The 23,133-nt window shown below is 42.5% G+C and overlaps 1 protein-coding gene across 6 annotated transcripts in view; it reads right to left on the bottom strand.

The window, feature by feature from the left end:
* Window positions 1-3,152: 3,152 nt before the first annotated feature.
* OFD1 (OFD1, centriole and centriolar satellite protein) overlaps window positions 3,153-23,133 on the bottom strand; it is a 60,441-nt gene continuing 40,460 nt past the window's right edge. For all 6 annotated transcript variants that reach the window (XM_027535031.1, XM_027535027.1, XM_027535029.1 and 3 more), the window contains 8 exons: window positions 15,255-15,857; window positions 14,671-14,788; window positions 13,152-13,252; window positions 7,277-7,396; window positions 4,822-4,979; window positions 4,178-4,336; window positions 3,568-3,638; window positions 3,153-3,296 (listed from right to left, as the gene is read on the bottom strand). In XM_027535031.1, coding sequence (XP_027390832.1) covers window positions 3,254-3,296; window positions 3,568-3,638; window positions 4,178-4,336; window positions 4,822-4,979; window positions 7,277-7,396; window positions 13,152-13,252; window positions 14,671-14,788; window positions 15,255-15,857 — 1,373 coding nt within the window. In that variant the 3' untranslated portion in view covers window positions 3,153-3,253. The remainder of the gene's footprint in view (window positions 3,297-3,567; window positions 3,639-4,177; window positions 4,337-4,821; window positions 4,980-7,276; window positions 7,397-13,151; window positions 13,253-14,670; window positions 14,789-15,254; window positions 15,858-23,133) is intronic.

Genomic DNA, 23,133 nt, shown 5'->3' with positions numbered 1-23,133 from the left:
GGATTGAAAATAACTATAATTTGTCAGTGGATACATGATGTAAAAAGATATAAACTGTGACATCAAATACAAAATGGGAAGAAGTAGTTTATAAATGTACAGCCTTTGTCTATGTTCAAACTTAAGTTGTTATCAGGTTAAACTGTTATAAATATGTTTTATGTAATCCCCAGGGTAACAGCAAAGTGAAAAGCTATAGAAGATACACAAAAGATAAATATACGCATAACGTAACAGAAAACCATCAAATCACAAAGAACACAAGAAAAAAACAAATGAATACAAAATAAAAAAATTAACAAAATGCCAAAAGTTAACATACCTATCAAAAATTACTTTAAATGGACTGAAAAACAGAATGAATTGAATCACTTTTCTGTACACTTGAAACTAACATAACATTGTACAATAACTTTACTTCAATTAAAAAAAACAGACAAATGAATTTAAAAAAAACAACAAAAAAAGACCCATAAATAATGCTGCCCACAAGAGACTCATTTTAGCTTTAAGGACAAACCAGATTGAAAATGAAGGGAGAAGACAGCTGGCAACTCATAAGCAGGATGCATCTGGATGGCCGGGCAGATACTTGTTGCTGGTCCCAATCTTCCTGGTGCACATTTCTCCACTTGGGGCTGACTGAGAAGCCGGCAAGATTATTTCTGAGTGTCCCTGGATGGCGTATGACTGCCGGGTAGGGGACAGATTCCTCCCTCCTCATCACACCTCCTGACCCATGCTTGGCTGATTCCGGGGACTGGAGTTCACTTCCAAGTTTCACCGTAGGTCAGCCTCAGCCAGCCCAAGGACGTTGAGCAATTGTCACCATCACCCTCCGTCAGTATCACACTTTGTGCACACATGAAGAAAGTTTCCCTTTATCCCCCCTTCGCTGCCACCACAATAAAAGAACATCCATAAATGAGACAAATAAAAACAGTAATATTGAAAAAAAAATTTTAAAAAGCAAACAGAGGGAAAAATTCTATGCAAATAGAAGCCAAAAGAAAGCAGAGGTACTATACTTTTATCATACAAAGTAAACTTTAAGCCAGAGACTAACAATACACAAAGGAGGTCATAATGTAATGATATAGAGGTCAGTTCAGCAACACATGTAACATTTATAAATATTTATGCAACCAATATAAAAGCACCTATATTACAAAGTACAGTAATCAAAACAGTACGGTACTGGCATAAAAACACACACATAGATCAAAAGAACAGAATATGGAGCCCAGAAATAAACCTATGTATATATGGTCAACTGATTTCCAACAAAGGAGCCAAGACTATGTAAGAGGGAAAGAACAGTCTCATCAATAAGTGGTGTTGGGAAAACTGTATAGGCATATGCAAAAGAACGGAACCTGACCCCTATCTCACCTCACACACGAAAATCAACTCCAAATGGATTCAAGACCTGAAGACATAAGACCTGAAACCGTAAAACTCCTAGAAGAAAACATACAGGGTAAACACTGGTTTTGATGAGGACTCTGATTTCACACCAGAAAGAAAAACAAGTGAGAAATCAAACACCTTTTGCACAGCAAAGAAAATCATCAACAAAATGAAATGGTAATCTATATAATGGAAGACATATTTACAAACCATGTTTCTAATAAGGGGATAATATTCAAAATATATAAAAAACTCCAATAACTCAATCCAACAACTCCAACTCTCACATCCATACATGACTACTGGAAAAACCATAGCTTGGACTAGACGGACCTTTGTTGGCAAAGTAATATCTCTGCTTTTTAATATGCTGTCTAGGTGGGTCATAGCTTTTCTTCCAAGGAACAAGTGTCTTTTAATTTCATGGCTGCAGTCACCATTTGCAGTGATTATGGAGCCCAAGAAAATAAAGTCTGTCACTGTTTCCATTATCTCCCCATCTATTTGCCATGAAGTGATGGGACCAGATGCCACGATCTTAGTCTTCTGAATGTTGAGTTTTCAGCCAGCTTTTCACTCTCCTCTTTTACCTTCATTATGAGTCTCTTTAGTTCCTCTTTGCTTTCTAAGCCATAAGAGTGGTATCATCTGCACATCAGAGGTTACTGATATTTCTCCTTACAATCTTGATTCCATCTTGTGATTCATCCACCCTGGCATTTCACATCATGTACTCTGCATATAAGTTAAATAAGCTGGGTGACAATATACAGCCTTGACGTGCTCCATTCCCTGATTCTGAAGCAGTCTGTTGTTCCATGTCTGGTTCTAACTGTTGCTTCTTGACCTGCATACAGAGTCTTCAGGAGGCATGTAAGGTATTCTGGTATTCCCATCTCTTTAAGAATTTTCCACAGTTTGTTGTGATCCACACAGTCAAAGGCTGAAGTAGAAGCAGATGAAGCAGAAGTATTTCTGGAATTCTCTTGCTTTTTTTTTCCAGAATGTTTTTCTGGAATTCTCTTGCTTTTTCTATGATCCAACGGATGCTGGGGCAATTTGATCTCTGGTTCTTTTCTGCCTTTTCTAAATCCAGCTTGCACATCTGGAAGTTCTTGGTTCACGTACTGTTGAAGCCTAGCTTGGAGGATTTTGAGAATGACCTTGCTAGCATGTGAAATGAGTGCAATTGTGCAGTAGTTTGATCGTTAGAAGCCTAAGGAATAATAAACACCCCCAAATCTCCTCCCCGTTTTAGTATGGAACTTAATGGCCAAACAAGCATCACCAGCAAAGACAACTAGCCCAATCTGAATATGTAAAGGGGAAGGAATCCTCTAGGGTTTCACTGGAAAGACAGAGTAGACAGACCCTGCCTGTGTTATGCTCTGGGTGACCACTGGTTAGCACTGAAACTCTAGAATAGAAAAACATGTGTTTGTATTTTCAGGGACAAACAATAAGGAGAATGCCAGGGAAGATGGCCTCCTATTTGACAGGAGGGAGCTCAATACTTAAGAGGAAGGGACACAACTGAAAGTTCGAAAAGGGAGGCCTAGAACTTGACCAATAAGATAAGTTCTCAAGAAGACATAACCTAAGACAAAAATGGAGGAAAAAATAGCTCATTTCAGTGTAATGAAAGGCCCAAGAATGAGAAACCCTAAGGAGGTGTCACTTGACCAAATTATTTTTCATTTATACACTATAGTAGCAAATAGAACCTAGGAAAAAAAATCACACTGGATTGCACATGATTTTTATTAAGCAGTCTGTCTCATTACAGAGAACTCACAGGCCGTTAGTTATGATATTGGAGTAAGAAGCTGGGCAGCCAACATGATTACCAAATGTCATCTGGTTCCTCGTGAGAAAAGGCCGCAAAACTAAATTAGGGAAAGACAAAATTTTTTTAATCTGTTATATTCTTTTCAAGTTTATTCTGTGATCTCTATCATGTTCTCATTCCTTTCCTGTGGGGTTTCTGCCCTTGCTCATGATTTTTATCAGTAATTTGACAGGTTAATAAAATGCAATAGATTTTTTTTTTTTTTGAAGTCAGTCATTTTGACTGATTCAGTTACAGGCAGACTCAAATATCTGAACACTTCCCTGGCTGAGAATGAACCAGCAATATGATAAATGGGGACACCATACCTTTTGTCCTTAGTGTCACTAGACGGCAGCGTGTCCAACTGTGAGCTCTCTCGGACCACCTTTTTGGAACTCTGACACAACGAGGAGGCGGGGGAGAGGAATTTTGCAATTAGATGTATATTCATTTTATTTAAAACTTTATGATTTCTCTAAGAACTGTTTTTGAAATATATAAGTAACTGAGTCTATAAAAGCAGTGACTTTTAAACATGACATTCAGCAAGCACATCAGAATAAGCTACCTGGAAGGTATTCTCAACATAGTACATTAGACTTAGACAAAGTGTTACTGTCTCAGGACTAACTCATTCATTATTCAATCATAGAGCTTTCATTTTATTTATCTCTTGTTCTGAAAATAATAAGATATCCCAACTTTTACAAACTTCGACAAATCAAAACTTCCTCCATCTTTTACTCAAACAAAACCCATGATTTGTCAGGAGTGTCAGATATTGAGAAGGCTGGAGCTCTATGTGACCTTCAGATTTTCTATGCTTTTCCCTTTGTCTCCAGTAGAGATGGCAGATCTTTACCACGAGGTTTTCGAGTACACCACAGAAGCCCTCAGCACTCCCCACCCACAGACGCCCGTCCACAGGATCAGCACCTTATCCGTGGTGTCCTCGTCTGGATTCTGTTGCATGATTTTCATGTATTTCTCTAAAGGATTTTCACCACTAACAGATTTAGATTTGTCTTTCATTTCCTGAACACTTGATTCGTATTCTTTTTCCATTTCCAACTTCAATGATTGTTCAATTAGCCTCTGAAACAGATGGGTACCAGAATAGGAACTATACATCTTTTAGAACTAATAAGGGTTGAGAAACACACAGTAATGTAATCCTGATCCTTTACCTACAACCCGCATGCCACAGAACTGTTTTTTAATTGAAGTCACTGCTACCATCAAAGGGGCACAAGTGAAGTGGCCTGAGTAATCTGTCTGGGACCAGCCTAAGGGCCAGGAGCACATCAAAGAAAAGAGGACAGGGGAGCCCTGAAGCAAGAGGCTCTTTTTTTAACCTCATTTACGATGAGAAAATCAACCGCAAAACAAGGTCCTCCTCATTCATGAGCCTGTTGCGAGGCCCAGATGAGTATGCATGGGACTGGGCTGGCCCTGCTACCCTGAGCCAGAAGGCCTGTGTGCTCCACAGCTCTCCTCAGGCCGCCCAGGGCTGGTTCGCGTCCCTGCTCCTCCTAGGACTTGGAGACCCAGGGGGCTCCCTCTCCCACCAGCATCACTACCCTCTCCTGATCCAGCTTTTCGAGTTGTCGTCGCTCCCTCTGCAGAGTTTCCTGCCACTTGCTCTGCCTCTGCTCGTCTCCCTGCCTTCGTTCCCTGGCCTGCTGTTCTCGGAGTTTTTCTTCTTCCTTCTGTTCTCCAAGCGATTTCTGGTTGACACCTAATGGGACAGAAAATAACGAATAGCTTCCGGCAGCAGATTTTTCAGACAAACGCAGGATGGGTACGCAGGGGTCTTGCCAAGCCCCAGGGAGATGGTGCCATTGTCAGCCGCTTCCAAGCCCTCAGCCCCAAACCTGGCAGCGTGCCCCGCCCACCTCTCAACTGTGTCCCCATTCCCTCCTTCCTCGCCGAGGGAGCCCTGTATTTCTGCCTCTGCATCTGGTTCTGAGCCCGCCAGATCCTTAGCATTCTGACCCGATCATTCATCCCCATTTACTCCCACAGCATTCTGGTCACTACCCCCACCCTACTTCCACAGGGGTACAAGAGTCTCCTGCCCAGAGCAAGACAAAACCACCAACCACCCTCCCCTCCCCGCTCAGGCCACCTGGCCGTCACTCCATCCCCTCCAGGCAGATCCCTCCCTGGGGTTTGGGGTTGCCTCTGTCCCCATCATCCCCCATGTTTTCTCCTGTCCCTTTCTGGCCTCACACCGATGCTTCTACGGGGCGGTTCCCTGCCATCTGCACGTGGCAATCCCACAACGCTGGCTTCCTTTGCCGAGCTCACTCTGTGCTCTATCCACCAACCTCCAGGGCTTCAGGCTCCCACCTCTCCTCGTCCTGCTACTGCAGTGAGGGTCCTGACCACCCTTCACCCAGAGCACCAACACCACAGTCTGCACTCCCTGACACCAGTCTCTCAGCCTTCAAGCCAGTATGCTTGCTTAGCACCAGTCACCTCCCAAGGAGAAGGGAGGGACACACTGAGCACTGTCTCCGCTCCGGTAGAGTCCAGACCATGGCAGCCGAGGCCCCGACAAGCGATCTTTTCCTACTGGACTGACTTCCTCCACCATCACCATCACTTGCACATCCGACCTCCACAAACCCCCTCCCAGCACGTTCACCGTCACCTGACTCCAGCTGCTCTTCTCGTCCCCGCCTTTGCTCCCACAGTCTCCCCAGCTGGGCGTGCTCCCTCCCCATCTCTCCCCGGAAACTCCCCTCCTACCAGGTGAGCCCCCGGCCTAGAGTCCCCAGTGCCCCCTCTCCAGTGCCCGCCTTGTCCACAATGGTATGTGTCTACTTTCTGTTCCTTCTGGGCGTGGCCCAGGCTTCATTTGCTGACTCCTGAGAGCCCACAGCACAAGTCCCTGTGCCTCGTGGTTGAATTATCTTCCAATCCCATTGATGCTTATGCGGACTTTTCTCCTCCAGCCCTGGCTGAAAAACCTCATCTCTGAACCGCCCCCACCCCCCGCCCCCAACAGTGTGGAGAAACAGACAAATTCTCTAGTTCATCAGAGTACTCTGAATCTCTGTGCTGGGCCCTGGTTCCATATCACCCACGGAAGACAATACAGGCTTGTCTGGTCCTTGATCCTGGCCGTGAACCTGACTACCAGAGGCAGCCAGTACTCACTTCCATGGGCAGAAAGGCAATCTTCTGCTTGTTCCTGGGGGAGGTGGGTCACTCCTGAATGGTGCAGCCACACTTTTGAATACTCATTTTAGAAGACCTTATTATACTATCTAGAACCTCTCAGAGGCAGAACACCTATCTCCTCAGTTGGTTTCTCTTACTCTGTTATTTCTATTACCATCTCCTCCAGATGGCTGCCACCATCCCTATTGAATAGACTGGGGCTCCTTGGTGATGGCTTGCTGACCACCCCCTCCTCCACAACCCACCCCCCCCCACCCTACTCTGAGATGCTCCACAAAGCAGGGGCTGATTGCAGGATGCCCAGCCCCCGGGAAAGTGCCTGGCACAGAAAAAGCTCTTGAACAAGCCATCCTGAATGGATGTTTTCCAGTGATTTACGCTGGACTCAGCAAAATCAACCCTCTCACAATCTTTCTTCTGTCAGCAATTCCTCCTGTTTCCGAGTACGGTGACTTCACACTGCCTACAAGAGGCTTTGCACAGCTTTGGGGGAGGATGGTTTTACTAGTAGGTGGTTTTACGTGAGAAAGAATGTGTACGAGGCTTCAATGCTTTGGTCCAAGGAGAGAAAAGGACCTGTCCACTGGCCAAGGCCAGAACTACTTCCACACGCTGGTGAGGGAAGGGGGAGCCTGCAGAAGAGATGGGGAGAGAAAGTGGGCCAGACAGGACGGAGGGGTATAATGACCACTTTTCCTTCAATGTCATCACTGTTTTGAAGACTGAAATGTAACAGGTTAACCATCCTAATTTTTTAAGGTATGAAGGAAGCAAACAGATAGAAAGAAAACAATATTTAATGTTATTATTGACATACCTTGTTAGTTAGAACAGAGGAAAACTCACCCGGGTACTGAAAGGAGATGGGCCTGGTGGGCACAGGGGCTGCAGCGCCATCCACGTGAGGCATGTCGCCGGCATGATGGAGGCCCTCTCTCTTGAATTGCCTTGGCACACTCCATCCATCTATAAGAAGTATAAGTGAGTCTCCCCTAGCCCTCAGCAGCAGCAAGAGAAGAGAGGGTGGGGATAACTGCTTGCTGAGCACTGAAGTTTCAGACAAAGCAACTGGGCCAGCCCTTTCCTTACAGGGTTCCAGGAGCTCACTGGAGCCACTCGCCAATATATCTGCTTCTCCAAGCGTTCTTAGGAGATTCATTTACAAATTTGACTTGTTACTCAGTAGGGAAATCAGTCTAGTGACAGCAGAATTCATCTGGCTTGGTGAAAAACATCTGAATTCTATTTCAATTGCAGTGATTTAACAAAGTTACTGAGTTGGTTCAAAGATTTCATAAAATATACTAAGCCCTTTCATTTCCCTGTTCAAAGTACTAGACATTCAGACTTGAGGATGAAGCTCTCAAGGCAAAACAATAGGTTAACACACAAATATAAAGACTTTCTGGGGGATGGGATCAAGATGGTGGAGGAGTAGGTCATGGAGTTCACCTTCTCCCACAAACACATCTGCATGTGGAATGATTCTCACTACTACGAAAACATCAACTAAACACTGGCAGACCACCTCAGACTTAACAGAAGGGCAAGAAAAACTCTAGGTAACTGGGTAGGATGAAAGAAAAAAAAAAAGGAAGGAATTGGGAGGGGACCTGCACCCATGGGAGGGAGCTGTGAAAAGGGAAAGGTTTCCACACCCTGCGAGCTGAGGCTCAGCCTTCAGAGGTCAGAACCTGGGAGACAGCCTGAGGGGCTCGAGTATGGTGTGTTACAACCAAGGGAGTACAGCAAGAAGCCTGGATCAGCTAGGTTGTTCATGGGGTCACAAACACTTGCACATGACTTAGTGACTGAACAACAACTGATGGATACCTAGGTTGTTTCAAGTTTCTGGCTATTATGAATAAAGCTTCTACAGCCAAAAAAAAAAAAGACTTGGTAAGCCAGAAAGAACCTCAGAGCTGGTTGACACTATATTCCTATTGTTTAGTGAAGTAGTAGGCTCCGAGGTAGAACAATCTAAGGCAGGACCAAAGCCAGGACAACAATTTCTAGTCTCTGAAGCTAATACTCTTTAATCTCCATTCTGTAACCTAAGGAAGGTTTTTCTAAATCTGAGGCAATTGATGGAATCATTATAATTCAAAGTAAAGTCACTTAAACATGTTCACGTTCCATAAAGTGGCGGGGGGAAGCAAATTTTAAGAAGTTACTTATTTTAAATCTGAGGCAATCCTAACCTTCACAAAATAAGGATTTATTTATAGGCTTCATTTACCCCATGAACAGTATGAAAAGGCAAAAAGATATGACACTGAAAGATGAACTGCCCAGGTCAGTAGGTCATGGAGCGCAATATGCTACTGGAGAAGAATGGAGAAATAACTCTAGAAAGAATGAAGTGACAGGGTCAAAGCAAAAACAACACCCAATTGTACACATGACTGGTGATGGAAGTAAAGTCTGATGTTGTAAAGAACAATATTGCATAGGAACCTGGAATGTTAGGTTCATGAATCAAGGTAAATTGGAAGTGATCAAACAGGAGATGGCAAGGGTGAACACTGACATTTTAGGAATCAGTGAACTAAAATGGACTGGAATGGGCAAATTTAACTCAGAGGACCATTATATTTACTACTGTGGGCAAGAATCCCTTAGAAGAAATGGAGTAGCCATCATAGTCGACAAGAGTCTGAAATGCTGTACTTGGGTGCAATCTCAAAAACGACAGAATGATATCTGTTCGTTTCCAAGGCAAACCATCCAATATCAAGGTAATCCAAGTCTATGCCCTGACCAGTAATGCTGAAGAAGCTGAAGTCAAACGGTTCTATGAAGACATACAAGACCTTCTAGAACACCCAAAAAAGATGTCCTTTTCATTATAGGGGACTGGAATGCAAAAGTAGGAAGTTAAGAGATACCTGGAATAACAGGTAAATTTGGCCTTGGAGTACAAAATGAAGCAGGGCAAAGGCTAATAGAGATTTGCCAAGAGAACGCACTGGTCATAGCAATACCCTCTTCAAACAACACAAGAGAAGACTCTACACATGGACATCACCAGATGGTCAATACTGAAATCAGACTGATTATATTCTTTGCTGCCAAAGATGGAGAAGCTCTATACAGTCAGCAAAAACAAGACTGGGAGCTGACTATAGCTCAGATCACGAACTCCTTATTGCCAAATTCAGACTTAAATTGAAGAAAGTAGGGAAAACCACTAGACCATTCAGGTATGACCTAAATCAAATCCCTTACAATTATACAGTGGAAATGACATATAGATTCAAGGGCTTATATCTGATAGACAGAGTGCCTGAAGAACTATGGACGGAGGTTCGTGATATTGTACAGGAGGCCATGATCAAGACTATCCCCAAGAAAAAGAAATGCAAAATGGTTGTCTGAGGAAGCCTTACAAATAGCTGAGAAAAGAAGAGAAGCTAAAGGCAAAGGAGAAAAGGAAAGATATATCCATTTGAATGCAGAGTTCCAAAGAAGAGCAAGGAGAGAGAAGAAAGCCTTCCTCAGTGATCAATGCAAAGAAATAGAAGAAACCAATAGAATGGGAAAGACTAGAGATCTCTTCAAGAAAATTAGAGATACTATGGGAAAATTTAATGCAAAGATGGGAACAATAAAGGACAGAAATGGTATGGACCTAACAGCAGCAGAAGATATTAAGAAAAGGTGGCAAGAATACACAGAAGAACTATACAAAAATGATCTTCATGACCCAGATAACCACGATGGTATGATCACTCACCTAGAGTCAGACATCCTGGAATGCAAAGTCAAGTGGGCCTTAGAAGCATCACTTTGAACAAAGCTAGTGGAGATGATGGTATTCCAGTTGAGCTATTTCAAATCCTAAAAGATAATGCTGTTAAAGTGCTACACTCAATATGCAAGCAAATTTGGAAAACTCAGCAGTGGCCACAAGACTGGAAAAGGTCAGTTTTCACTGCAATACCAAAGAAAGGCAATACCAAAGAAAGGCAATGCCAAAGAATGCTCAAACTACTGCACAACTGCACTCATTTCACACGCTAGCAAAGTAATGCTCAAAATTCTCCAAGCCAGGTTTCAACAGTATGTGAACTCTGAGCTTCCAGATGTTTAAGCTGGATTTAGAAAAGGCAGAGGAACCAGAGATCAAATTGCCAACATCCACTGGATCAGTGAAAAAGCAAGGGAATTCCAGAAAAACATATACTTCTCCTTTATTGACTATGCCAAAGCCTTTGACTGTGTGGATCACAACAAACTGTGGGAAATTCTGAAAGAGATGGGAATATCAGACCACCTTACCTGCCTCCTGAGAAATCTGTATGCAGGTCAAGAAGCAACAGTTAGAACTGGTCATGGAACAATGGACCAGTTCCAAATTGGGAAAAGAGTATATCAAAGCTGTATATCATCACCCTGCTTATTTAACTTATATGAAGAGTACATCATGCAAAATGCCATGTTGGATGAAACACAAGCTGGAATCAAGATTCCTGGGAGAAATATTTAACTTATATGCAGAGTACATCATGAGAAACGCTGGACTGGAAGAAGCACAAACTGGAATCAAGATTTCCAGGAGAAATATCAATCACCTCAGATATGCAGATGACACCACCCTTATGGCAGAAAGTGAAGAGGAACTCAAAAGCCTCTTGATGAAAGTCAAAGTGGAGAGTGAAAAAGTTGGCTTAAAGCTCAACATTCAGAAAACAAAGATCATGGCATCCGGGCCCACCACTTCATGGGAAATAGATGGGGAAACAGTGGAAACAGTGTCAGACTTTATTTTTCTGGGCTCCAAAATCACTACAGATGGTGACTGCAGCCATGAAATTAAAAGACGCTTACTCCTTGGAAGAAAAGTTATGACCAACCTAGAGGGCATGTTCAAAAGCAGAGACATTACTTTGCCAACAAAGGTTCGTCTAGTCAAGGCTATGGTTTTTCCTGTGGTCATGTATGGATGTGAGAGTTGGACTGTGAAGAAGGCTGAGCACCGAAGAATTGATGCTTTTGAACTGTGGTGTTGGAGAAGACTCTTGAGAGTCCCTTGGACTGCAAGGAGATCCAACCAGTGCATTCTGAAGGCGATCAGCCCTGGGATTTCTTTGGAAGGACTGATGCTAAAGCTGAAACTCCAGTCCTTTGGCCACCTCATGCGAAGAGTTGACTCATTGGAAAAGACCCTGATGCTGGGAGGGATTGGGGGCAGGAGGAGAAGAGGACGACAGAGGATGAGATGGCTGGATGGCATCACTGACTCAATGGACGTGAGTCTCAGTGAACTCCGGGAGTTGGTGATAGACAGGGAGGCCTGGCGTGCTGCGATTCATGGGGTCGCAAAGAGTCGGACACGATTGAGCAACTGATCTGATCTGATCAGATATGCAGATGACACCACCCTTATGGCAGAAAGCAAAGAGGAACTAAAGAGCCGCTTGATGAAAGTGAAAGAGGAGAGTGAAAAAGCCGGCTAAAACTCAAGATTCAAAAAACTAAGATCATGGCTTCTGGTCCCATCACTTCATGGCAAAATCATGGGGAAACTATGGAAACAGTGACAGATTTTAACGACTGAGAGACTTCACTTTCACTTTTCACTTTCATGCATTGGAGAAGGAAGTGGCAACCCACTCCAGTGTTCTTGCCTGGAGAATCCCAGGGACGGGGGAGCCTGGTGGGCTGCCGTCTATGGGGTTGCACAGAGTCAGACATGACTGAAGTGACTTAGCAGCAGTAGCAGCAAAATCACTGCAGATGGTGACTGTAGCCATGAAATTAAAAGACGCTTCATCCTTGGAAGAAAAGTTATGAACAACCTAGACTGCATATTAAAAAGCAGAGACATTACTTTGCCAACAAAGGACCATCTAGTCAAAGCTATGGTTTTTCCAGTAGTCACTTATACATATGAGAGTTGGACTATAAAGAAAGCTGAGTGCTGAAGAATTGATGCTTTTGAACTGTGGTGTTGGAGAAGACTCTTGAGAGTCCCTTGGACTGCAAGGAGATCAAACCAGTCAATCCTAAAGGAAATCAATCCCAATATTCATTGGATGAACTGATGCTGAAGCTGACGCTCCAATACTTTGGCCACCTGATGCAAAAAATGACTCATTTGAAAAGACCCTGATGCTGGGAAAGATTGAAGGCAGGAGGAGAAGGGGACAACAGAGGATGAGATGGTTGGATGGCATCAATGACTTGATGGACAAAAGTTTGAGCAAGCTCCAGAACTTGGTGATGGACAGGGAAGCCTGGCATGCTGCAGTCCATGGGGTCACAAAGAGTTGCACACAACTGAGCGACTGAACTGACAGGCTTAGCTCTGATTTGCAATTGTTGTTGTTCAATCCCTAAGTCATGTCCGACTCTTTGTGACCCCACGGACTGCAGCACACCAGGCTTCCCTGTCCTTCACTAACTCCTGGAGTGTGCTCAACTCATGTCCATCCAACCATCTCATCCTCTGTTGCACACTTCTCTTCCTGCCCTCAGTCTCTCCCTAACTTTGCAATTTAGTTACCCTGAAATTTTTTAAAAATGGAACTGAGAACCTAAAAATCTTCATGATACAAAAACATGGCACTATATCTGTATCACTGATTTTATCAGAAAATAAAAATGTGTTACTTTGTAACTGTTTTGCATTTTGTAACAATCAGTATGTTTTGCCAAAACATTTTACATTTTGAAACAAGTTCTACATATAAAAGCAAGTATTAATATTTAAACTTACATTCAAAAGATGGTTCAAATCCCTCGTTATCCTTAAAAACTAGCTTGTCCGGATTTGAAAATTCACTTTTGTCTTGAAGTTCTGTATGTCTTTGATAAAGACTGGATGGGAAGAATAAAATTCAAGAATGTGAAACTTTAATAATGTAAGACATAAGAGCAGAGGGTGATGAAAAGCCTTTTGTGATTTGAGAAAATAGTTCAGAAAATTAATTTTTCGTGGACACATAGTGAATAGGAGCTACTCTGCACTGGGTGCTCTCCATGCACCAGACATCATTCCAAACCATTAATATGTATTAACTCAGTCACTCTTCCACACTGCCTCATGCCATGAGTTGGGTACTACCATTGTTAAGAAAGAATATCCTGGCACTCTCAAAGCTGTTCCAAGGAGGAATTTTTATTTAAAGAACTTGAAAATTTTTTCAAAAAGCTCTTTATACCATTAGCATGAGCCAGCTGAAGATGTGTCCTGCCTCTCTTCTTGGCTTTAACACAGAAAGACCTATACGAGAAAAAATTACCTACTTTAGGACCAGACAAGCACCTGTGGTAGTTCTCACCTTTGTACAGTAGATGAGCATCAACACACAGACGCCCAGGCCTGAGCCGAGAGAGGAGTCAGAATCTCCTACCGTGGGGACTAGGCACAGGTAGAAGGCCTACCCTTGACTTGAATCTCAGCCTGCTGCCCACCCCCGCCCCCAAGCTTCTCGACACACCCACCCCATGCTGCTTCAGCCCATGTATCCTAGGACTAACTACCACTTTTGAATTTGTTTCAGTGATTGACACTGTGGAACCTTATTTGTTTACATTTAAATGCCTAAATATTTGTAAGTGACTTTTTAATGATGTACAAAACTATTTAACGTTTACAGTGAATTGGTTTGCATTTGCAAATTTTTTGTGTGTTTTATCTTTATAAACCAAGTCTATTCACAGAATTATGAAGATGCTTATTAATACCCAAGTACATATACTATAGGTCTTCCCTGGTAGCTCACTTGGTAAAGAATCTGCCTGCAATGCAGGAGACCCCGGTTCGATTCCTGGGTCAGGAAGATCCACTGGAGAAGGGATAGGCTACCCACTCCAGCATTCTAGGGCTTCCCTTGTGGCTCAGCTGGTAAAGAATCTGCCTGCAATGTGGGAGACCTGGGTTTGATCCCTGGGTTGGGAAGATCCCCTGGAGAAGGGAAAGGCTACCCTCTCCAGTATTCTGGCCTGGAGAATTCCATGGACTGTATAATCCATGGGGTCACAAAGAGTCAGACATGACTGAGCGACTTCTACGCATACACTATACATCAAGTTTAGCAAACAAGTAGAATCTTTTTTTCCTCCAGGCAATAATTCAAATGATTCTCAGAGATCATGCATCTTATAATCTGACTGCAAATTCTATCCTGCCACGTGGTCTTTAACATCACCTAAAAAAATGGAGCCAGTCCTGGCTGAGACCACAGGAAGCTAACCAGCCTCAGCAGAGGCCAGGCAGAGAACGAGGTACTTACCTGGCTTTCTGCTCCAGAGGGCTGGAGAGCGAGTGCACCGAAATGTGCCTGGACTCTGCAGGCGAAGGCTGTGGCTTTCTGTCAGGACAGGTGGTGGTGACAGTGGACCGGCCCAGACCTACGGGGCAGGAGCAACCAGGAAAAGCACGTTACAAACTGCATGGAGAAGATGGCAGTGCAGCTTCTAGAGACTTCTACCACTTTGAAAATGCATTCGATCATCTTTGCAAGCAGTGGGGTATGTGAAAGTTATCCACAAAACTAACAATTCAGGCATGAAAATGAAACTTCAGTGATAACAGGAGAACACATGAAACTAACCAGCAGCCAAAGAAAAGCCACAGTCACTCTAAAAACCTCCACGTGCCAAGCAAAATGCTGGCACTTGACCCTCCATCCTACAGCCTGCACACCACCTGTAACCTTGGGTGGGGGAGTCAGGGTTCCCTAGGAGCCCACAGTTCAGAGGCTCCCATGACTCCCAGTTTATCAGCCTCCAGCTGCACTGTTACCCAGAGGAGAGGGGGGATGAGGAGCAACTGAGCCCCAACCAGAGCATCCACAGGCCTGTGTCCATAGCTCACCTTCCAGGTATGTTTCACTATCGAGGCTTCTCGGTTTGGGGAGTGGCGTGGAGGAGAGTCGCCTGGAGGCTGTGCTCTTGTGTGACCTTGAGGCCATGCTGCTGGGCACCTCGGACACCTCGCTGTCATCCTCTCCGCGTGTGCTTACTGGAGGCTGCTGAGAGGTGACTCTGGCATCCATAAAAACACACCTCTCGGGAACAGCTGCAGTGATGTTCTTGAGAGTCCCCGGCAGACACAGCAAGGGTGGGCTCCTGGCTGCCAAGCGGCTCTTGGTAGGGCACTGACTGACCCTTTGATGGTAGTTCTGGAAAGCTTTTTCCAGGCACTCTGCTTCTTGCTCCAGCTCTCTCACTCTCACCTTAGTACTGGCTACAAACTCGAGGTCGGAATCAGGGGAACTTCCCTCTGCGCTGGCATTTGGGTATCTGGGGATCCGCGGTGTAACTGGGCCTGCTGTCACCTCCTCTTGTCTCAGAGGATTTTTCAAGAAATCCCCACTGATGTTGCCATCACGAGGTTCCACCCTGGTGCTCATTAACCCGCTGATGGAGCGATTCAGCAGAGAGTGGCTCGGGTTGGGGTACACTTCATTCTCTAGTGCTGCAGGTCACAAACAGAGTGTGAGACAGGAAGGGAAGAGGTGGAGAACCAAACTGAAACGTTTCAGCAATTTTTTGGTTGAAAAATCAACTAGCACATTAAACAGTCTGTGGCGTGTGATCAAGATGGTGGAGTAGTAAGATGTGAAGCTCATCTCTGCCCACAATACATCAACAATACATCTACATGTAGAGTGATTTGCACAGAATATCTACTGAACACTGGCAGAAGATCTCAGACCTCTGAAAGGGCAAGAAAATCTCCATGGAACCAGGAAGGACAAAAGGGAAAAAAAAGCAAGGAAGAAGTTGGGACAGGATCTGTATCCTCAGGAGGGTGCTATAAAAGAGGCAAGGTTCCTGCACCCCATGAGATCAGCCAAGATGGAGGTGAGCTCCAGAGCCTCTGGAGAAGAACGCAGCCTCTGGAGTGCAGCAGCTGGGACGGAGAGACCTGCACAAAAGGTCAGCACCACTGCCCTATACTCCCCAGCCCGAGACATGTGTCCTCCCATGCAGGCAGGAGCTGGGTGCTGAAGCTCACGCTTCAGAAATCAGACCCAGGGAGAGGGCTAGGGTGGGCTGTATGGAAACAGCCTGAAGGGGCTGGAGTCTGGAGCAGTCGCTCCTGAGGGTGTACATGGAAGAAGCTTGGGCCACCTTAGAGGCCAGGTGTTATTGATGGTTGGGGTGTGTGAGGGGAGTGGTGGGACGCACTACTACAGCCTCTTCCGCTGTTCACACTTTCAGGTGGCATGACACGGCTTACAGGAGCTTCAAGAGGGGTCACGAGCTGCAGCAACCACCACCTGCATGCCACAGGCTTCAGGATCGGTTCTGAGCCTCTGCTGTGACTTACTCCCCACACCTCAGGCTACAGAAGCAGTCTTGAATGGCCACCACTGCCGCCCTTCTGGGCTCCAGCAGTGGTCTCAAGCCGTCAATGATCCCATCGCATGCTCTGGGAGTGTGTGAGATCCTCCACCAATGCTGAGAACCTCAGGACTGGGCACCAGCCACTGTACCTGCACACCCTGATTATAAGGGGATAATGACCATGGCCAGCACACGCTGAACAAAGAGGTCACAGGCATCCATATCAAAAAACAGCCCTCATGCCAAACAAACACTAAACCCACAGAAGCTACACAGTGATGCTTCCGCATATAAATAGTCCCCCAAGACCACAACAGATATATTTCTCTTCTGTAAGTTTGAGAGAGAAAATTAAGTAAAATGAAGCAAAGGAACCACTCCCAGTTAAAAGAACAAGATAATTCCCCTGAAAGAACAAACAATGAAACAGACCTCTTCAGTTTAACAGACACTGATTTCAAAAAAGATAATGAAAATATTAAAGGGAGTAAGAAAAAGTGTCAGTAAAAATGCAGAGTACTGTAAAAAAGGGACTAGAAACGATAAAGAGGAAGCAAGAGAATTACAAAACTCATTGCTGAGATTAAAACTGAACTAAAGGCAATGAATTATGTAGAAAAACAAGCAATTCCCTGGTGGTACAGTGGTTAGGACTCCACACTTTCACTGCTGAGGGTGTGGGTTCAATCCCTGGTCAGGGTACTAAGATCCTGCAAGTCATGTGGCATGGCCAAAACAAAACAAAACCAGTAACACCAAAGAATGAATAAGTGACCCAGAAGACAGAATAATGTAAATCACCCATTCAGGACAGCAGAGAGAAAGCCAAATGAAAAAAAAAAAAAAAGAAACCTAAACAAAAGACCTGAAAGTAGTCAGTCGTGTCCAACTCTTGGTGACCCCATGGACTATACAGTTCATGGAATTCTCCAGGCCAGAATACTGGAGAGGGGAGCCTTTATCTTCTCCAGTGGATCTTCCCAACCCAGAGATCAAACCCAAGTCTCCCACATTGTGGGCAGATTCTTTACCAGCTGAGCCACAAGGGAAGCCCAAGAATGCTGGAGTGGGTAGCCTATCCCTTCTCCAGTGGATCTTCCCAACCCAGGAATCGAACTGGGGTCTCCTGCACTGCAGGCGGATTCTTTACCAATTGATCTAGAGACCTATGGGACAATAAAAAGCACGCCAAGCTATACATAATAGGGATTCCAGAAAAGGAAGAAAGAGAAAAGATCAAAAATGTATTTGAAGAAATCACGGCTGAAAACTTCCCAAACCTGAAGATGTAAACAGATATCTGATGCAGGAAGCAGACGGGGTTCCACATAAGGTAAACTCAAAGAGACCTACACCAAGGCATATTCTAGTTAAAAAATGGCAAAAGTTAAAGAGAGGATTCTAAAGACAGCAAGAGAAAGAGAGTAAGAAAACATAGATTTTTTTCCCCCACTTCCTAGAATATTTTAGAGCCTATATGGCTACCAGTCTAAGGCAAGTAGATAAAGGATGGAGTTAACATACTTGAAAAACAGGGTAACTACAAATCAAAAACATACAACAGATTCACAAAAACCAAAAAGAAGAGAACATAAGTATAACACAAAAGAAAATCATCAAACCACACAAAGGAAAACAAAAAGAAATGGACAAATATAAAATCAATGGGAAAACAAGCCTTAAAATGGCAATAAATGTATATCTAACAGTAATCACTTTAAATGTAAATGGACTGAATGCACCAATCAAAAGACCCAGTGATTGACGGGATTAAAAAAAACAAGAGCTTAGGGCAAAGGACACAGACTGAAAGTAAGGAGATATAAAAAGATATTTTAACCAAAGAGAAATGAAAAGAAAGCAGGGATCACAATACTTTCATCAGACAAAATAGACTTTAACACAAAGGTCATAAAAAAAGATAATGAAGGACACTTTATAATGATAAAAGGGTCAATACAAGAAGAAGATTTTACATGTGTTAACCTAAAATATATGTGCCTAACATAGAAGCACCCAAACACATAAAACAAACACAAACAGATATAAAGAGATAAATTCACAAGAATATGATAATGGTAGGAGACTTTAACACCCCACTCCCATCAATGGACAGATCTTCTATGCAAAATAATAATAAAACAACAGAGATCCTAAATGGTACAACAGAGCAGTTAGACCTAATTGGTATTTTCATGGCATTATATCCAAGAACAAAAAACCAATACACATTCCTTTCAACTGTGCATGAACAGTCTCTACAACTGACCACATGCTGGAGCACAAACAAGCCTCAACATATCTAATGGTACAGAAATTATCACACATCTTTTCTGACTATAAACGCATGAAACTAGAAATTAACCACAGAAAAAGAAATGGGGAAAGACTAAACAATATGCTACTGGAAAACCAATGGATCAACGAGGAAACCAAAGTGGAAATTTAAAAATACCTTAAAACAAATGACAGTGAAAACAGAACCATACAAAATCTAAGGGACATAGCAAAAGCAGTTCTTAGAAGTTCACAGTAATACAGGCCTTCCTCAAAAAAAAAAAAAAAAAAACAAACAAACAAGACAAATCTCAAATAAACAATGTAACATACCACCTAAAAGAATCAGAAAAAGAACAAACAAAACCTAAAGTCAGCAGAAAGAAGGAATAAAGATAGAAAATAAAGTAGCAATTAAAAAATGGAAAAAGTCAATAAAACCAAGAGCTGGGTCTTTGAAAGAGTAAATAAAACTGATAAACCTCTGGCCAGGCTCACCAAGAAAAGAGAAAGAACCCAAATAAACAAAATAAGAAATTAAAAAAGAGATACAACAGCCAATACCACAGAAATACAAAAAAAAAAAACTAAGGGAATACTAAGAACAATTATATGCCAATAAATTTGACAACTTAGAAGAAATGGACAACTCTGTAGAAATATAGAGCTCACCAAAACTGAATCAAGAAGAAATAATTTGAACAGACTGATCACTAGAAGTGAAAGAGAATCTGTAATTAAAACAAACAAACAAAAAAATCCATACAGACAAAGTACAAGACCAGATGTCTTCACAGGTGAATTCTTCCAAATATACAAAGAAGAACTTATACAGATCTTTCTTAAACTCTTACAAAAACTTGAGGAGGTAGGAACACTCACAAAGATCTTCTATGAAACCACTGTCACTCTGATACCAAAACCAAAGACACCACCAAAAAAGAAAATTACAGATCAGTATCTTTGATGAAATGAATATAGATGAAAAATTCCTCAGCAAACTATTAGCAAATTGAATCCAACAATACATACAAAAGATCATATACACAACCCACATGAAATTCATCCCAAGCTCACAAGAATGGTTCAACGTACACAAATCAATGTGAAACACCACATAAACAAAAGACAAAAACCACACGATCATCTCAAAAGATACAGAAAAACCATTTGAGAAAACTCAACATCCAGTCAAGACAAAACTCTTACTAAGGCGGGTATAGAGGGAACATGTCTGAACACAATAAACCATTTATGAAAAACCCACAGCCAACGTAATACTCAATGGTGAAAAGCCAAAAGCCTTTCTAGTAAAATTTAGAACAAGACAAGGATGCCTACTCTAACCTCTTCTATTCAATACAGTACTGAAAGCTCTAGCCACAACAATTAGACAAGAAAAATAATAGGTATCCAAATTGGAAGGGAAGAGGTAAAATTGCCACTATATGCAGATGACATGAAACTACACATATAGAAAATCCTAAGGACTCTACACAAAAACTACTATTTCTAATACATGAATTCAGCAAAGTAGCAGGATACAAGATTAACCTTCAGAAACCAGTTGCATTTCTTTACACTAACAATGAAATATTAGAAAGGGCATGTAAAAAAACAGTACCTTTTAAAATTACTTCCCCCTCCAAAAAAAAGAAAAATAAACTTGACCGAGGTGAAAGATTTATACATTGAGAACTATAAAATAGGATTCTTTACCAGCTGAGCCACCAGAGACACCCAAGATACAGGAGTGGGTAGCCTATCCCTTCTCCAGTGGATCTTCCAGACCCAGGAATTGAACTGGTGTCTCCTGCACTACAGGTGGAATCTTTACCAGCTGAGTTACTAGGGAAGCCCATCAAATTATTAATAAAGGAAATTAAAGAGGATTCAAAGAAATGGAAAGATATCCCATGCTCTTGGACTGGAACAATACTGTTAAAATGGCAATACTACCCAAAGAAATCTATAGATTTAATGTGATCTCTATCAAATTACCCATTATATTTCTTCAAAGAACTAGAATAATCAATCCTAAAATTTATATGGAACCATAAAAGACCCAGAATTGCCAAAGTAATCCTGAGGGAAAAAAAAAAAACAAGCCAGAAGGCATAACCCTTCCAGACTTCAGACAATACTACAAAGCTACTGTAATTAAAACATCATCATACTGACACAAAAACAGACATATGCATTAATGGAATAGAATAGAGAGCCCATAAATAAACCCACACATCTACAGTCAATTAATCTTCAACAAAGGAGGCAATAATATACAATGGGAAAAACACAGTCTGTTCAACAAGTGGTGCTGGGAAAGCTGAAGAGCTGCATGTAAATCAACAAAATCAGAACACACCCTCTCACCATACACAAAAATAAACTCCAAATAGCTTAAAGACTTAAACATAAAACATGATACTATAAAATTCCTAGAAGAGATCATAGGAAAATATTCTCTGACATAAATCACAGCAATTTTTTCTTAGGTCAGTCTCCCAAGGCAATAGAAATAAAAACAAAAATAAACAAATGAGACCTAATCAAACGTACAAGCCTTTGCACAGCAAAAGAAACCATAAACAAAACAAAAAGACAACCTATACAATGGGACAAAATATTGCTAACAATGCTACTAACGAGGGCTTAATTGCCAAAATACATACACTCAATGGCAAAACAAACAAACAACTCAATTGAAAAATGGGAAAGAGTATGGAGGTTCCTCAGAAAAGTAAAAATAAATTACCATATGATCTAGTGATTCCACTCCTGGGCGTATATACAGACAAAACTCTAATCCAAAAAGACATATGCACCTGTATGTTGACAGCAGCACTATTCACAATAGCCGAGACATGGAAACAACCTAAACCTTCATCAACAGATGAGTGGATAAAGATGTGGTGTGTACACACACACACACACACACACACACACACACACACAGAGGAATATTACCCAGTCATAAAAAAGAACAAAATAATGCCATTTGCAGCAACAGGGATGCAACTAGAGAATACCATACTAGGTGCAGTGAGTCAGAAAGAGAAAAACAAATACCATGTGGTATCGCTTCTATGTAGAATCTAACATATGACACAAATGAGCACATCTATGAAACAGAAACAGACTCTTAGACATTGAGAACAGACTTATGGTTGCCAAGGGGGAGGGCGTTGGGGGAGGGATGGAGTGGGAGGCTGGGGTTAGCGGATATAAGCTACTATGTATGGAAGGGGTAAACAACAAAGTTCTACCGTAGAGCACAGAGAACTATATTCAGTATCCTGTGATAAACTGTAATGGAAAACAGTACCAAAAGCAATTTATATATGTGTGTGTGTGTGTGTGTGTGCGCGCGTGCACGCACGCAAGTGAATCATTTTGCTGTACAGCTGATTCAACACAACAGAGTAAATCAACTATACTTCAATAAAAAAAAAGTAGTTTGTAAAACCAAAGTTATGCCTGGTAGCTCAGAGGGTAAAGAATCTGCCTGCAATGCAGGTGACCTGGGTTCGATCCCTGGGTGGGGAAGCTCCCCTGGAGAAGGGAATGGCAACCTACTCCAGTACTCTTACCTGGAGAATCCCATGGATGGAGGAGCCTGGTGAGCTACAGTCCTTGGGGTCGCACAAGAGTCGAACACAACTGAGTGACTAACACTTTCACTTTCACAGTAGAAATCAACACAATAGGGTAAATCAACTATACTTAAACAAAAAAAAGTCTGTAAAACCACAGTCAAAACACTAATTATTAACGTTTGAGAGCTTATATGTACCAACTATTGCTTCATATGCCTTCTTTTGTAATGCATACTATTACTTCACAATCCATTATGCACGACCTTGAAATCCATAAAGCTCTGAGAACTGAAAAGGCATTCACAATGTATTCGGGGACAAAGCCTAACCAGACTTGAACTCATGTGGTTGAAAAACCTGACCTGATCTGATTTAAGCCCATTTATAATCTTTATTTAATCAGCAGGAACATTCACACACTTGACTTCAAAATAATGAATGTGTCTCATTACAGGATGCCACCTCCAAACTCCCAGGGCTGCAGCAAAATCTACTGCGTACAGCCTGAATCTCAGAGAGGGGAAGGGC

Source organism: Bos indicus x Bos taurus, chromosome X (genome assembly GCF_003369695.1).
Source record: "Bos indicus x Bos taurus breed Angus x Brahman F1 hybrid chromosome X, Bos_hybrid_MaternalHap_v2.0, whole genome shotgun sequence".
NCBI lineage: Eukaryota > Metazoa > Chordata > Mammalia > Artiodactyla > Bovidae > Bos > Bos indicus x Bos taurus.
The sequence above is the reverse complement of the archived record's forward strand: the minus strand, read 5'-3'. Positions and strand labels throughout refer to the sequence as shown.